General features: G+C 39.8%; 1 protein-coding gene across 1 annotated transcript in view; it reads right to left on the bottom strand.

Moving 5' to 3' along the window:
- PTPRM (protein tyrosine phosphatase receptor type M) overlaps window positions 1-15,462 on the bottom strand; it is a 794,802-nt gene that overhangs the window by 414,543 nt on the left and 364,797 nt on the right. Inside the window, 1 exon segment of the mRNA XM_032595357.1 lies at window positions 5,943-6,117. Within this exon segment, the coding sequence (XP_032451248.1) occupies window positions 5,943-6,117 (175 nt within the window).

The following is a 15,462-nucleotide window of genomic DNA, read 5'->3' as shown; positions in this document are numbered from 1 at the left end:
TGTAAGATGCAGCCCCCCATCGAGCTCTGCGCTGACAGCGTGGAACCTGCTTGGGATTCTCTCTCCCCCTGTCCTCTGTCCCTCCCCCGCTTGCTCTTTCTCTCACTCAAAATAAATAAGCTTAAAAAAACTTTAAATAGCTAAACGTGCATCAAGTATTAACGTACAGAAGCCATGAATACTTCGGGAGTGAACTGATGAGAATAGTTTGGTTTAGGTTATTTTTAAGAAGTGTACTGGTGCAGCTTTTCATAATGTTCAAATTTGTGAAGTAAACCATCTTTAAAACCTAAGATCGCTCAAGGAGGTATACCCCCAGGTCGTTTTAGGACACAACTCATTTTTCTCACACACCTACAAAGGTGCCAAAGGATTTTTTCCCCACTAAAAGTAACTTGCTAAAAAGCTCTCTCAGTGGTAGTACTTAAGCTCCATGAGGCACTCTACTGCCAACTTCCTCACTGAGAATGTCTTTGAAATCATCAAAGGTGCCAGTTATCTAGAATATTAAATTCAGTTTCCCTATATTTATATCCCAAAGATATCATCAGTTTGAAAACACGGCCGAAATTATAGTTTATCTCGGCATAAATGCATTTCCAGGGCGACCTGTTTCCCAAAAATCCATCACAATGGACTCATTCAGCCACGGGAGGAGTAAGAAGTCTGGGCAGTAAAGCCTGCCTGCCACTGCTGCTGTTCAAGGAACCTTCAGGAATGAGTCTGATTCAAGCAGAGAGTAGAAAGAAAAGCTCTAAGGCAAAGTGCAAGCTGTGCTCAATTTGGTAAAATTCTAGGCAATCAATAGTTAATACTCTTTGAAGCCAAAAAAAAATCTCGTTCATTCTTTAAAATCTGAGATGGACTCTTTCTAGATCATTGTCTGAAAAGGGAGAAGTAGGTAATTTTTTTTTTTAATAGCATTCTGAGTTTATTAGTGAGGTGCTGGTTGAGTGGCTTGCCAGGCACCAAATGAAGGCATCCTGTGTGCCCAATGTCACTAGAAGTGGTGCCACACATGATACTGAGAAAGGAGGTAAGGTACAAAATAATGTATTTCTATCTTAGTGAATCTCTATCCAAGAAGAAATGTAAGATCTAATTTTGTTTTCAAGAATGTTTCCACAGGTGGTTTGTGCCTGTGTGTATGTGTGTGTGTGTGTGTGTGTATTTCAACTCCTCATTTAGCTCATGAGTGCACAAAAAATAAAGTCTGCTATATTCCACTACTGGCTTATGCTAGCTTGCATGATGCAAATTCTGTCATCTCCAACAGCAGACACAGCCAATTGACCATGATCATATTTCCTGCTGAAAGGGATCTCAGGGCAGCCAGGACCACCTGACCTTGGCCCTTGAGATGACACCTGGTAGATGCCTAAACTAATCTAATATAAACAGCAACATCAGTTCTCTTTGGCGGATGGAGTGTGATGAGTCATATCGGCTTTCTAAAATACCTGGGAAATCTCATTACACCGAGTCAAAATAGACACTAAAGGATGAATCGTATTTGGAGGACTATAAAATTCATGTAAACTTACTAAACTATGTTCCTATTGTTCATAAACTACAACTTTGTGCTAGCTCTTCATTTCTTTAAACAGTTCTTACTCAACTCATCATGATTTAACATCAATTTATATCATTAGGCGATTCCTTGAACCGAGACATGAAATGGGCCTTTTATAGTATATCCTAAGGCAGTGATGTAGTCAGGCTGAAAGAGCAGTTAATTACTTTGAAGTCACAAATGCTAGCAAGGGTTGCTGAGCTGCCATTCAAACTACAACTCAGGGGCAAGGCCACGAAGGTTAGTTGAGCACACCCATTCATTTAGGATATTGTTAATAGTGTCCTAAAATAGACAAAACTTTAGTGCTTGTTTGACCTGAGAATATTTTCTCTATTAATTCCCCATGAAGAAAAGTACCAAATATGTGAAATCAAATGAAAGATTCAACTAGAACCTGCAAACAATTGCAACAGACATCCCAAAATACTTGTGGGTTTGCTGGAAGAATCAGTCCCAGAATAAGTCAATATATAAATTTTGAATACATTTTCCCAAAGGGAAGGAAGGAAGGAAAGGAGAAAGGGAGGGAGGGAGGAAGGAATTCAATCTATACCAAGTGATAAAAAGCAATTTAAAATATGTGACCAATTGACAGTGAAAATTATGATCAAAAGAGTTGAGCCTTGACGAACACAGTGTGAACTGCATAACCCCACTTATATGCGGATTTTTTCCAGTCCTGTAAATGTATTTTCTCTTCCTTGTGATTTTCTTAATAACATTTCCTTTTCTCTAGGTTACTTTATTGTAAGAATACAGATATAATACATATACGAAATGTGTGTTAATTGACTGTTTATGTTATGGGTAAGGCTTCCAGTCAACAACAGGCTATTGGTTAAGTTTCTGGGAAGTCAAAAGTTATATGCAGATTTTCAACTATGCAGGGGTCCGTGCCTCTAACTCTTGATTGTTCAAGGGTCAACTGTAATTCCGAACCAAGCCAGCAATGAAAGAATTTATGCACATACAGATACATAAACATACAGCTAATAGATATGCATGTGAATCCCTAATATATCTCTCACATAATTAAATAATATTGATATAGATGCATACACACAAATTATGGAGACTCTATTAAATATTTCTTTTTCATGTTCCAGATTTCAAAAGCAGTGGCAGGCATGAATAAGATAGGAAAGAAGATAAAAAATGACTTGGGTTTCATTTGGGGGGTTGGTGTCAAATCAGCGCATGATCTCAAGAAAGTTACAAACTCAAAAAAAATTAAGAGAGGGGCGCCTGGGTGGCGCAGTCGGTTAAGCGTCCGACTTCAGCCAGGTCACGATCTCGCGGTCCGTGAGTTCGAGCCCCGCGTCGGGCTCTGTGCTGACTGCTCAGAGCCTGGAGCCTGTTTCCGATTCTGCGTCTCCCTCTCTCTCTGCCCCTCCCCTGTTCATGCTCTGTCTCTCTCTGTCCCAAAAATAAATAAACGTTGAAAAAAAAAAATTAAGAGAGACAGAGAGAGAGAGAGAGAAGAAAAGAAAGAAAGAAAGAAAGAAAGAAAGAAAGAAAGAAAGAAAGAAAGAAAGAAAGAGAAAGAAACGAACTCTATGGACTTTAGTTTTTCCCATTTTTAGGAAATCACTACTCCAAATATTGCATGCATATAAAAAAGTTAAATTATATACTGGTGGCCTAAAAATGTCATTGCATTATTTCAAAGTAATTATCTCAAGTGAATACTTTATTAAGTGTAACATGCTAGCAAAATTCAGCATGTTATCTCATTAAAAAATAAAATATATGAAAAATATGGCTGTAAAATTATAAATGGAGGGGCAACTAGGTGGCTCAATTGGGTAAGCGTCCAGCTCTTGATTAGTCTTGATTTCAGCTCAGGTCATGATCTCATGGTTCATGGGACTGAGCCCTGTGTTGGGCTCTGTGCTGACAGTGCAGAGGCTGCCTAGGATTCTCTCTCTCCCTCTCTCTCTGCCCCTACCCCACTCATGTGCGCTTTCTCTCTCTCTCTCTCTCTCCCTCTCTCAAAATAGAAAAATAAACATTTAAAAAATTACAAATGGAGGAAAAGTCAATTTCAGATTTGAGCCACAACTGCAAGCCAATAATCCCTGGCTTTGACTGTGTGCAGAGATAGAAAGAGGTGCCTGGACATTTTTATCACAATGAGCCAAGCTACCGCCCCTCGTCCTGACAGGAAAATGTGCTGCATCAATATGAGTAAGAACCCATTCATTTTTTGTGTTCATGTTTGCTCTGGAAGACTAGAAATTTATGATTTACTTATGCCACCAAACAAATGAACTTTTCCACAGGGGCAATTTTTAGCGAGGTTACTAGATTTATGTTATACTGTTGATAAAGCAGATGCCTCAAGAACATGGCTGGTCATAGTGAAACGCTGCAGCAACTGTCAATAAGAAAACAGAACATAGTCACGAAGAGCTAAGCCCAGATGAACATTAAGTAATAATAATGATGATAAAGGGCTCAGCCATGGAACACTGAGGCTACTGCTTTACTGGATTTGTTGGTAAATGGTGTCCATTTCTACATTGTGACTCTTCGCTTCTCAAAGAGCCTTCTACAAAGTAGGGTGTGCATTACTCTGAAGAATTTGTTTTCTTACAGCTATTAAGCCTAAACTCAGGGTCGCCTGGGTGACTCGGTTGGTTAAATGTCTGACTTTGGCTCAGGTCATGATCTCATGGTTTGTGATTTCAAGCCCCGCATCGGGCTCTCTGTTGTCAGAGGAGAGCCTGGAGCCTGCTTTGGGTCCGGTCTTCCTCTCTCTCTGCCCTTCCCCCACTCGTGCTGTCTCTCTCTCTCTCTCTCTCTCCCCAAAATAAATAGACATTCAAATAAATAAATAAACATACAAACAAATAAATAAATAAAATAAACTTAAACTCAAATACTAGCCAGATCAGCCAAAGTTTCACCATAAACCAAAATTCGTAAGAATCTGACGTGGCAAAATATATTAGTGGAGTAGATATTTCGATGTGCAGAACATTAGTCGTTGCTGCAGATTAATACTGCCTGGGGGGAGCCTCGCCAATAAACATTTCTCTCATAAGCCAGGAGTGACTAATATTGGCAGCAGTGATTTTACAAAGGAAGCATATGCCAAAATCACGCACAGATTTTATAACAGAGGCTATGTCCCCAGAGATTTTCATTCAATATGGGTGTGGTGGGGCGGGGGGAGAATAGCTGGGCAGACATTTATATGTTTTAAAATTCAGAAAGGTGGCAATGACAAGCATCTCTAAACATGCATCACTGACATACAGGAGCAGAGGGTAAGAATCACCTTGCCCTCCTCCTCCTTCCCGTCAAGGCCCTAACAGGTGCTGGCTTCTCACTATGTACCTGTTCTAAGTGCCATTCATATGCTTTTTGCACTTGACCTTCCTAATCGCCATATGATGCAGGTGACATTATTGATGTCTATTTTATACATGAGGCAACAGAAACACAGAGACGGTAAGCCACTAGCCCATGCCCGCATAGCTAGTTCTGGGGTTTGAACCCTATAGTCTTTAAAACCGCTTGCACAGAGAAATTTGCTGATAAAAAGTACTAACCCATCCAAAAGAGATCAGTTTTATGTTTCATATTTAACAAATGCAGGGGAAAAAATGTCAAAAGCAGGCATCATTCTGTTCTCCTAGGACAAAACAGCAATGGCCAGCCAGAAATTATCTAAAAATGCCTTGTAGTACCTCTAGAACTCCAAATTATTCTGTCTGAGACCAAGAACAGCCCCAGCAACTTTAATTATCATAAACTCCCCAGCCCACGAAAAAAGCATTAGACCAGCAGAAGAAACTTATTTCCCCTCTTTCCCCCCCCTCAGACTGCCCTTTCCTGAATATAATGACTCAATTTTTCAGTCACGCAAAATATAGTAATGGAACATAACTGCAACATTATGAATGTTAACTCAGTATTATCAATATGGCTTGTGTGATATGACTGAGCATTTTTATACTGGCATTGCTTCATTTTATTAACCACCCTGCTATCATAAACACGCTGGCTGGTGAATATTTGCATTTTAAGTGATTTTCTATCAGTAAAAAAAATTTCATTCCTTAAAAAAAAAATTTATAGGTTGTAATCTCTGTATACAGAGTTGGCAGAAGAACTTGCCAAGAGCACAGTCGCTGCTTTGTATGCAACTAAACCAACATAAATAAAATGCATTTTTCAAAAATATTGTGCACGTGCAAAATTTGTACTTAAAATGCAATCCATCAATGTAACCTGTCACCAAGCTACTGTTTGGAAACAGACAAGGAAAAGTTTGAGCTTTAAACAAATAATGAACTCACAACCATCTGACATGTCTATTTTAATAGACTATTCAGGGATATAAAAAGACGTTAAATACCTTTAACTACCAATTCTGCGTAGTTTGATATTCCAACACCTCCTTCGGTGCGAATCATGCAGCGATACTTTCCAGCGTCCCGTTTTGTTGTATTCACGACATTAAATGAAGCTATGAATCGCCGGGAACTAGTCACCTTTATTTCCTTGAGAGGAGCATCTCGTACATCGATGCCCTGTATAATTGGGGGAGGGGGGACAAAAAGAAACAATGTCAGCTGTCATAGGGAAACACGAAGACACCTGATAGCATATTATCCATGTTATTTCCATGTGGATCTTGGTTTAGTTGTTTATTACCCATGGGCCCTAGTTCCAGGAAAACAGCTGGCCAGGAAACTGAAATTCTGCCATGGTCAACACTTTTGAGATTGAGGGATGCAAAATGAAGTGTGCAGAGATGTCTTACATTTGCCCCTTCAAGATATTAATTATGTTGAATGAAGTCACCAGGAGGAGAAAAAAAATGCATATGGAAAAAGTCTTTGTTTCACTCCCAAACGATCACCACTTGGACTTTGCATAACACTTTATCCTATGTTTTTATGCTTGGCTAGAAAATGAAATTCATTCACACACCACCCTATTGCTGACCTCATTTTATACACGAACAAATAAACAATTTATTAAGAAGGACATTAAAAACATAAGTAGGTATTAGCATATTGCTTACCGAACAGGTCTGATGGACTATTCTAAGCTTTATTATGTTCTTCAAGGACATACAAAAACCAAATACATGCTTAATATTACCTGAGTGCTACAAGACAAGCTTCTCCCTTTATCCCATAGTCTCAAAACCACATAAAGCATGTTCCCTTAGTGCACCAACCTTGTCTTACGCCATCCCCAGCACATTAAGCACACCTTTAGTTACGCACCTTTGGAAATCCATTCTACGCTTCCTATAGTTTAAAGCTTCAAAAGAAGGCTACAGTATTTCAGTTCTTTTTTTTTTAAATGTTTTTATTTATTTTTGAAAGAGACTGAGAGCATGAGCTAGGGAGGTGCAGAGAAAGAGAAGATCCAAAGCAGGTTCTAACAGCTGATAGCCCAACGTGGGGCCTGAACTCATGAACCATGAGATCATGAACTGAACTGAAGTCGGATGTGTAACTGACTGAGCCACCCAGACACCCCAAGCATTTCAGTTCTATAACAGTGAGTTACAATTATCAGGAAAGAGGCTATCTCGAATATGTTATTTCCAAAGATTGAGTAAAAAACAGTGGGCACAGACGTCACAGCTAAAGCATGATGCCAAGCACTCTGTCCATCTGTTTACCAGAACTCATTTTGGGTGCCAACCAGGTGCTATCAACTGTGTGAAGACACTAGGCTCACAGTGGTGAGTGACAGAAGAGTGGTTGGTGATGCCCACAGCAGTTTAGTTAGAGGGAAGTAGAAGAGACTGGAAATGAATACAGAATCACGAATGATGGCCAGCGGTGGGTAAGGGACAGATCAGATGACTGGCAGAAATCACCATCTTTAGATATGGTAGTTGTGGGAGGCCAGTCTGAAGAAGTGAGCTGAGATGTGAAGGGAAAGGAGGAGCTAACCAGGCAAAGGGGGATGGTGGGAGAGAGAAAGCATTCTAGTCAGAGGAAACTATGCAGGAAGCCCGAGATGGTTAGAAAGAAATGAAAGCTTTGGATGAGGTTAAGGCAGCCAGTGGAACAGGGGAGGGAAGGAAACCCCCGTGCATTCAGAGACTTGCAGGCTATATTAAAGTGTTTTTATGTAGGAGTATGAAAATGCTAGGCTACACATAATAAAACTCATCTATATTACTCTGTGATTTATATTATGCAAAGTCTTTTAAAGGCTTTTAGCTATGATTTTTTTCTTTGGCAGTATGCCCTAATGGATATGAATTTGGAAGTTAGACTGACCAGGGTGCCCTGGCTACCTTTAAAGTGATTTACCTTCTCAGAGCTTCCCTTCCCTCATCTGCAACAAGATGATACAACTCACTTGCAGGGCAGTTGTGAGACTCCAAAGATATATACAAGGACACTGGCTTCATGACTGGCATCACACATCCCCACCCGAATTCTGGACTAATTGAGTGATGAGTTCAAGGAGGAAGGTGGACAGGCTGTCAAAATACCACTTTTATTACTAATGAACCTGGTATTGCAGAATATGGCTGATGTGCAGTTAACAATGGGCTTGCTAATAGTGAAGCACAGAATTAAACAGACTCACTCACCCAGCCACAGGCCACCTTAGAAAACCACAAGGCTTCCCGTATGTTGGGTGCTGCTGTAAAACTCACAGGATGGAAGAACAGGGCTCCTATAGGGGGTTAGCTCCCAAAGAAGGGGCTGGGCTCTGCATGCTCACAGCTTCCTTCCCAGGCAGCTCTTGCTTGGGCAGGGAAAAGGCATCAGAGTGCTGCACTGGTACAGTTCCTGCCATTGGGAAGGAAACATCAGGAGTGGGGAAGAAGAGTTCCACCAACCTCACCTTTCGTATTACCTGTCAAAACAGCTTTGTTAATAGCTTAAAAAGTTATAAATCAGAATATGAAGTTCCATATATATGTTACATGTCTTATGCATGTCCTGGTTTTTACTAATCCCCTGAATTTGGTCTGATGGAGGGCACCAAGAAGTTAGGAAAACAAAACACAATAAAATCGATCTAGCATTATTAATTAATATAACGGGGGAAGGCATTCCTCTCTGTATTCTATACAGCCTCACATCCTTCCTCACAAAGAAATAATCACATTCTACCACTAGGATTACCCTTATATCTACTAACTCTATAAAATTCAGTTTGTCTTTTTCCAAACTAAAACCCAAACCAAACAAAATCTAATCTCCAGTTTAAAAAAAAAAAAATTAAGCCCTAAAGAAAGGCAGAGTTCCTATCTGTATTTATTAATAAGAGCAACAAAAAGGGCTATCTACTTATTTATTTCCTCACTTGTGGCATGAATCTTGTCAGAATATACTTCAACGGTAATCCTGGAGTAGTTTTCCTACTAGAATAAGCCTCTTTCAAAAGAAGGTTCATTCAAAAGAATTTTAAAGTATATACTTATTGATCACTCACAGCTATTCAAGGCTATACTGAGAGCGCTCAAGTTTAGGAAAACCTCCTTTTTGGATTTATACATATGTCGAGAAGAGTTTTACTTCCTAGTTGCCTTCATGCCACAGATTTATTCTTTAATATAAACAGCTTCAAACGAACAACCTTACAACTCTAATACATGAATTCTCAGGACGGCAGCTTTCTTTTTGAATCCCACATCCTGAAATCATACAGAAACAGATTTAGTTTCTTCAAGAGAAATAGTACATAGCAAGGAGAAACCAAGTGCTAACTAGTAATCACTTTAGCTTAGGATCCGTATCAAATCATCTCTCTTGCTCAAATCTGCAGGTCATCTTGTATTAAATACTTCAAATGTATATGGATCCAAGCACCCATTCAACCAACACTTAGTAAAACTCTTTTATGAGGCAGGCACTGTATCATATAGGGGGAGCATGGAGTTAAAAGAAGAGTCCTTTACCTAACTGAATTTACAGTCTGGCTAGAAAAACAGACAAGCAAGGCAATGATTCTAGTAAAGAGCAATGAACAGCAAAACACAGCAAACTCAGAAAAAGGGAACCACACTGGTGAAGGCTGTGAAGGTTGGGTCAGCATTCTAGAAAGCACTACCAGAGGCCAGGCTAGAGTATGCACAGGAGTTTCTCAGGAAGGAAAGGAGGAGAAATGGAGCCCAGTGAGTGAGAAGAGCTTTGCAAAAGTCAACAGCCAAGAGAGCAGGGCATAACAGAGGAAGTACAACTGATCCCATGCAGCTAGAAAAAAATGCAGCTGGAATGACAGGTGATGAAGCCAGAAAGATGAGCACAACACAGGCCATACCAAAGAATTGAGGATTTAGTTCATCCTGATGCCAGAAATGGAAAGATTTTAGGTAAAGGGGTGACATGAACACATCTATGGGTACAGTAACAGACTGAAGGAAAGAATGTGGGACCCCAACTGATGTCAAGGGAAATTGGTAATTTTGTTTAGAAATCACAGTAACAAATGACAAAAAGAGGGATGAGAGAGAGGATGGAAGGATTCTAAAGACATTTAGGAAATCAAATCGACAAACAGTGTGTTGTTATACTTTAGTAACATCTTCCTCTTCTAGCAGAATGTAATGTCCTCAAGGTCAAGAAACAGATCTCATTCATTTGGTGTACATGAGCACACGAGAAATACAACTCAATAAATATTTGCTGACTCTAAAAATCATAACCCCAGTGGAAAAAAATGTTCCATAGGCAGAATAGAAATATGAGGTTGCTAAACTAACAGATTTATATCCCAGATCCTAAAACTGGACAACTAGTCTTTATTTACAAGGGAGACCAATACGGAAAATAAAGATATTTTAGAGATTCTATGTGTCCCTCAGTCAGCAACACTGACCATTCATCATGACTGTGGTAGGCAGAGTAATTGTCCCCAAAGAGGTCTACTGCCTAGTTCTCAGAATGTGTGAATATGCTCTCTACACATCACAAAAGGAAGTTTGCAGATGTAATTAAAATAAGAATCTGGAGATGGGACTATTATACTAAATTATCCAGATGGGCCCAATGGAATTACAAGGCAGGAGGAAGGTAGGGCCGAATGCAGAAGAAGGAAATGTGACCACAGAAACAAAGGCTGGAGTGATGGGCTTTGAAGATGTAGGAAGGGATCATGAGCCAAAACCTGAAAGCTACACAAGAAAGGGAACAGAATCTCCACCCTCCAGGAGAAACCAGTCTTGCCGTCACTTTATATTAGGACTTTTGACCTCCAGAACCGTAAGATAAATACAGCCATTACATCTGTGGTAATTTGTTAGAGAAGCAATAGGGCATGAATACAGTGACCATCAGGATAATGAAAAAAAAAAAAACCTGTGGCTTTTCGAAGATGTACAATAGTCATGCATCCTGATTTCTCAGAGCTATAAGCAAATCCTTTAGATAGGCTTAGGTCTTAGGGGCTAGCAAAAGCTCCATTCACAAGTCATTACCATAGACAAAACAAAATAAGTTAAAAGACTCACCCTTCTCAACTTCAAAACTTAGGACAAAGCTACAATAATCAAAAGCACAGTGTGGCGCTGGCATAAGGACAGACACAGACCAATGAAATAGAGAGCCCAGAAACAAACCCATACACATACAGTCAGTGGATTTTCAACAAGGGTGCCAAGACCACTCAAAGGGGAAACAATAGTTTTCTTAATAATTGGTGTTAGGAAAACTGGGTATCCACAAGACAAAAGACTAAGGCTGGACCGGTATCTTTCCCTGCATAAAAAAATTAAATAGATCAAATACTTAAAATTAAGATCTAAAACTGTAAGTATCTTATTAGAAAACATGGGGGGGGGGAAGCTTCATGATGTTAGATTCAGAATAGATTTCTTAAATATAATACCGAAATCACAGGCAACAAAAGGAAAAATGAACTAGACTGTATCAAAATTAAAAACAAAAAACTTTTGTACATCAAAGGACACTATTAAGAGATTAAAACAATATGGAATGGGAGAAAATATTTACAAATCATACATAAGATAGGGATTAAGATCTTGAATATGTAAAGAAGTGCTTTAACTCAACAGCAACAACAAGAAACAAACAATCCGATTAAAAAAGGGCAGGGCATTTGCAATAGCATGGACAGACCTAGAGGGTATTATGCTAGGTGAAATAAGTCAGATAGAGAAAGACAAATATCATATGATTTCACTCATGTGGGATCTAAAAATTATATTCTTAAAGATGATAAAAAGAGAAATGAATTTGTAAAATCTAATATTTGTAACTATTTTGGGGGGAGAGGGGATAATGGGTGATGGGCACTGAGGAGGGCACTTGTTGGGTGTGGTATGTAAGCCACTTTGACAATAAATATTAAAAAAAAATTAAAGATAGCTTTAAAAAAATAAAAATAAAACCTAATGCTTACTACAGAAACTTTTTTAAATACAAAATATTAAAAAAAACAGACATTTAAAAACTATAGATAATCTAATCACTTAAAGATAAATATTGTACATATTTCAGGGTATTTTAGTTTACTTTTTCTGACACATTATTTTAATTTAAATAAAATATGAAATGGTGGTCATATGTGTGTGGTTTATCTCTGTGATATCTACAGAATTTTTTACACCCTTAGACGGCTTCAAAAACATGCCTTTTAATGTTTCCCACTTTATGGGTATAGCTATTATTTATTTATATATTTCTTTATCACTATACATTTAAATTATTCACATATTTCACTATTATAAATGATGTTTAGGCAATCTCTATTCCCAAAATTGTAGGTTTAAAGAGAATGAAAAATTTAAAGCTTTTTTTTTTTTTTTATAAATAACACGAAAGGCTTTACAGAGAGTTAATATCTATTTACAAGAATTGTTTTTTAATGAGAGTGAGTTCAAATGGTTCCTAAAATCAAGTTATTTTCTATCTCCTTTCAGATATTACAAACAGATCAAACAGGACAGAAAACTGGCCTGAATCCCTGATCTTTGCTTACAATATTTCCAAAACAGTATAAAGTAGGGGGGAAAAAAACCTCTCCGCTTATCTTGGGTAAAAGATCAAATATTCAGAAAAAAATCACATTTATTTTTGTGGTACTGCAGGCCTTCCACAGTATAAATTCAGTTACTCTCTTCCTAGATAGCATTGTAAAATTAAAATGAATCCCATTTTTAATATTTTCAAGAATGATAAATTCTCTGCAATATTCTGAGGTGCAGTGTATACTGACCTCTTTCCACAAGGCAACGATATTCCTTGAAATTCACATCTTCAATATCCACAAGTGGATATTTCTAAAAATGGAACAAATAAACCAGACTAAATAAGATTAAGTGTGCTTAAGATAATTTAACTGAAGAGCATGTAGAACTACTAAAATGTATACTTAGAATTAGGGATGCATGGCAATATTTAAATATCTTTAAGATTAATCACTCAGATTGATGCATCTCATTTAAATTTGTGGCATCATCAGTAATTTCACACAAGCAGAAAATTCCACTGCGAAAATGTCTGGAACAGCTGCCTGAAGTCTGGCAAATATCCAGGCATCACGTAACGTGAACCAAATGAGCAGAAAACAGACCACAAAAGCCTAAATGAGGCAGGGGAGCAATAGGAGAACAAAGGTGTGAAGATGGAAACAATACGAGTAAAAAAGAAGGAAAAGTGAGATGTACAAGGGAGAGAAGCGGGGGGGGGGGGGCGGTGGGAATCAGTCATCCCCCCTCATCTCCAGGGGCTGTGTTCCAAGAACCCAGCACAGGCCGGAAACCCGGGTAGGTGCTGAACCCTGTAAAACTACCTTTCCCCTACACATATATACACACCCATAATAAAGTCTGGCTTATAAATTAGGCACAGTACGAGATTAACAACGACTAATAACAGAACAATTATAGCAATATACTGGAGTAAAAACATGAATACGGTCTAATGTTGTGCCGTACTCACCCTTCTTGTGAGGCTGTGAGGTGACAAAATGCCCACGTGATGGGATGAGGGGAGGGGAGTGACAGGGGCATGTGACACAGCATTAGGCTGCTACTGACCTCAGTGTATGTCAGGAGGAGGAGCATCTGTTTCTGGACCACGGTTGACTACAGGTAACTGAAACTGTGAATAAGGGGGGTGGGGGGTGCTGTAGTGTAAACACAGACAGTCAAAAAGAGTAGAGAGGGGTGCCTGGGTAGCTCAGTCGGTTAAGTGTCCAACTCTGGATTTCGGCTCAGGTCATGAGATCTCGGTCACAGCTCATGAGATCGGGCCCCACGGCAGGCTCTGCATTGACGGCCCAGAGCCCGCTTGAGATTCTCTCTCTCCCTCTCTCTCTGCACCTCCCCTGCTCCCTCTCTCTCTCTCTCTCTCTCTCTCTCTCTCTCTCTCAAAATAAATAAACATTTAAAAATAAAGGAGTGTTGGGGCACCTGGGTGGCTCAGTCGGTTAACTGTCCAGCTTCAGCTCAGGTCATGATCTCACAGTCCGTGAGTTCGAGCCCCGCGTCGGGCTCTGGGCTGACAGCTCAGAGCCTGGAGCCCGCTTCGGATTCTATGTCTCCCTCTCTCTCTGCCCCTCCCCTGCTCATGCTCTGTCTCTCTGTGTCTCAAAAATAAATAAAAACATTAAAAAATTAAAAATAAATAAAAATAAAAATAAAGGAGTGGAGAGAAGCTGGGTGAGGTGACAGAAGAAAGAGGGCACATAGCAGAAGAAAGGATCAAAGATGGCGGGGACAGAGGCAGCAGAGGCACAGAAAGGAGAGCAGACCAAATGCCCACACTGGAGAAAGAGTTGTAACTCACACAGGAAGGAAAGACCCACTTCTTGGACGATATTTATTTGTCTCCTTTGAAATTCTGACACTTACATTTTAATAACAGTCTCCTTGTTTCCTGAAGCTGAAAAAACTCTGTCAGGTCCCACCATAACTTTAGGTACTATATTAGCTCAATGATTGATAACATGCATGAAGAAGCAATTCACAGCTGGGTTGATGGAGGAGGCATGAGAGAATGTCCTGAGATATCGGGGATGGGGGGAGGACGAGACAGTGCTCACCCTTCACTTTGTTAGTGTCAAATCCTATTTCTTAGGTTGTTAGAAAGGAGGAAGACAGAGTGTTTACAGCTGTTGGCAAGGCACCAGGCAGCATCGCCTGTGACATCTCTGTAGACAAGAGGAGAGCGATGTGGGACAGATGCCAAGAGGGCTGGATGGACTAGAAGCCTGTGAATGGCCGGAGTCTTTGGCTGCTTGTCAGCATGGGTGCTGAAGCATGTTTCTGGAGCCTTGGCACGGGTTACATCCTTGACTCCTCCTCCAACACGTCTATTAATGTCGTTGACAGAGTCACAGGTATCTTTGTCACATGCACAGGTGACAACTAACCAGCGCGTGAATGAATAAAATGGGATAAAGGAAAAAGATATCTACAAAGCCTAGCAATGAATTTAAATTAACAAGATAAATATCAATCAAAATAAATGTAAGCCAATCTTGTACATCCTTGACTTTACAAGTGGGTAATTAGAGACGTGATTTTGGACCACCTTTATCACTGTACGATGTATATGAAGACTGTGAAGTAGATTTTTGTCAAACTTAATTCCGCTCTCAGTCGTATTAATAGAAATAAAGCGTCTGGAGAGGCGGTGCCAGGAGACACCCCCAGGAGACAGCATTCTGGGCACCCCGTTTTCTGGAGCATACGAGAAGCAGGCTTACGCAGAGGAAGGTACAGCACTTATCTCCACAGGTAAGGAGCTGGTGAGCACCTGGAAACAGAGGACCCAAGAGGAAGAGGACAGCCGCCTTCCAAAATTGAAAGCCCGGACGTGCAACGCAGGCACTGCCTTGGAATGTCACGGCCATGGGGCTCTATGACCTATCTGAAACTCTTTGGGTAAAATGTGGTCCAGAATTCAGGTTTTTCATTTGTT

The sequence above is a fragment of the Lynx canadensis genome, chromosome D3 (assembly GCF_007474595.2).
Source record: "Lynx canadensis isolate LIC74 chromosome D3, mLynCan4.pri.v2, whole genome shotgun sequence".
Lineage (NCBI taxonomy): Eukaryota > Metazoa > Chordata > Mammalia > Carnivora > Felidae > Lynx > Lynx canadensis.
This window is presented reverse-complemented; position numbering and strand designations above follow the sequence as displayed.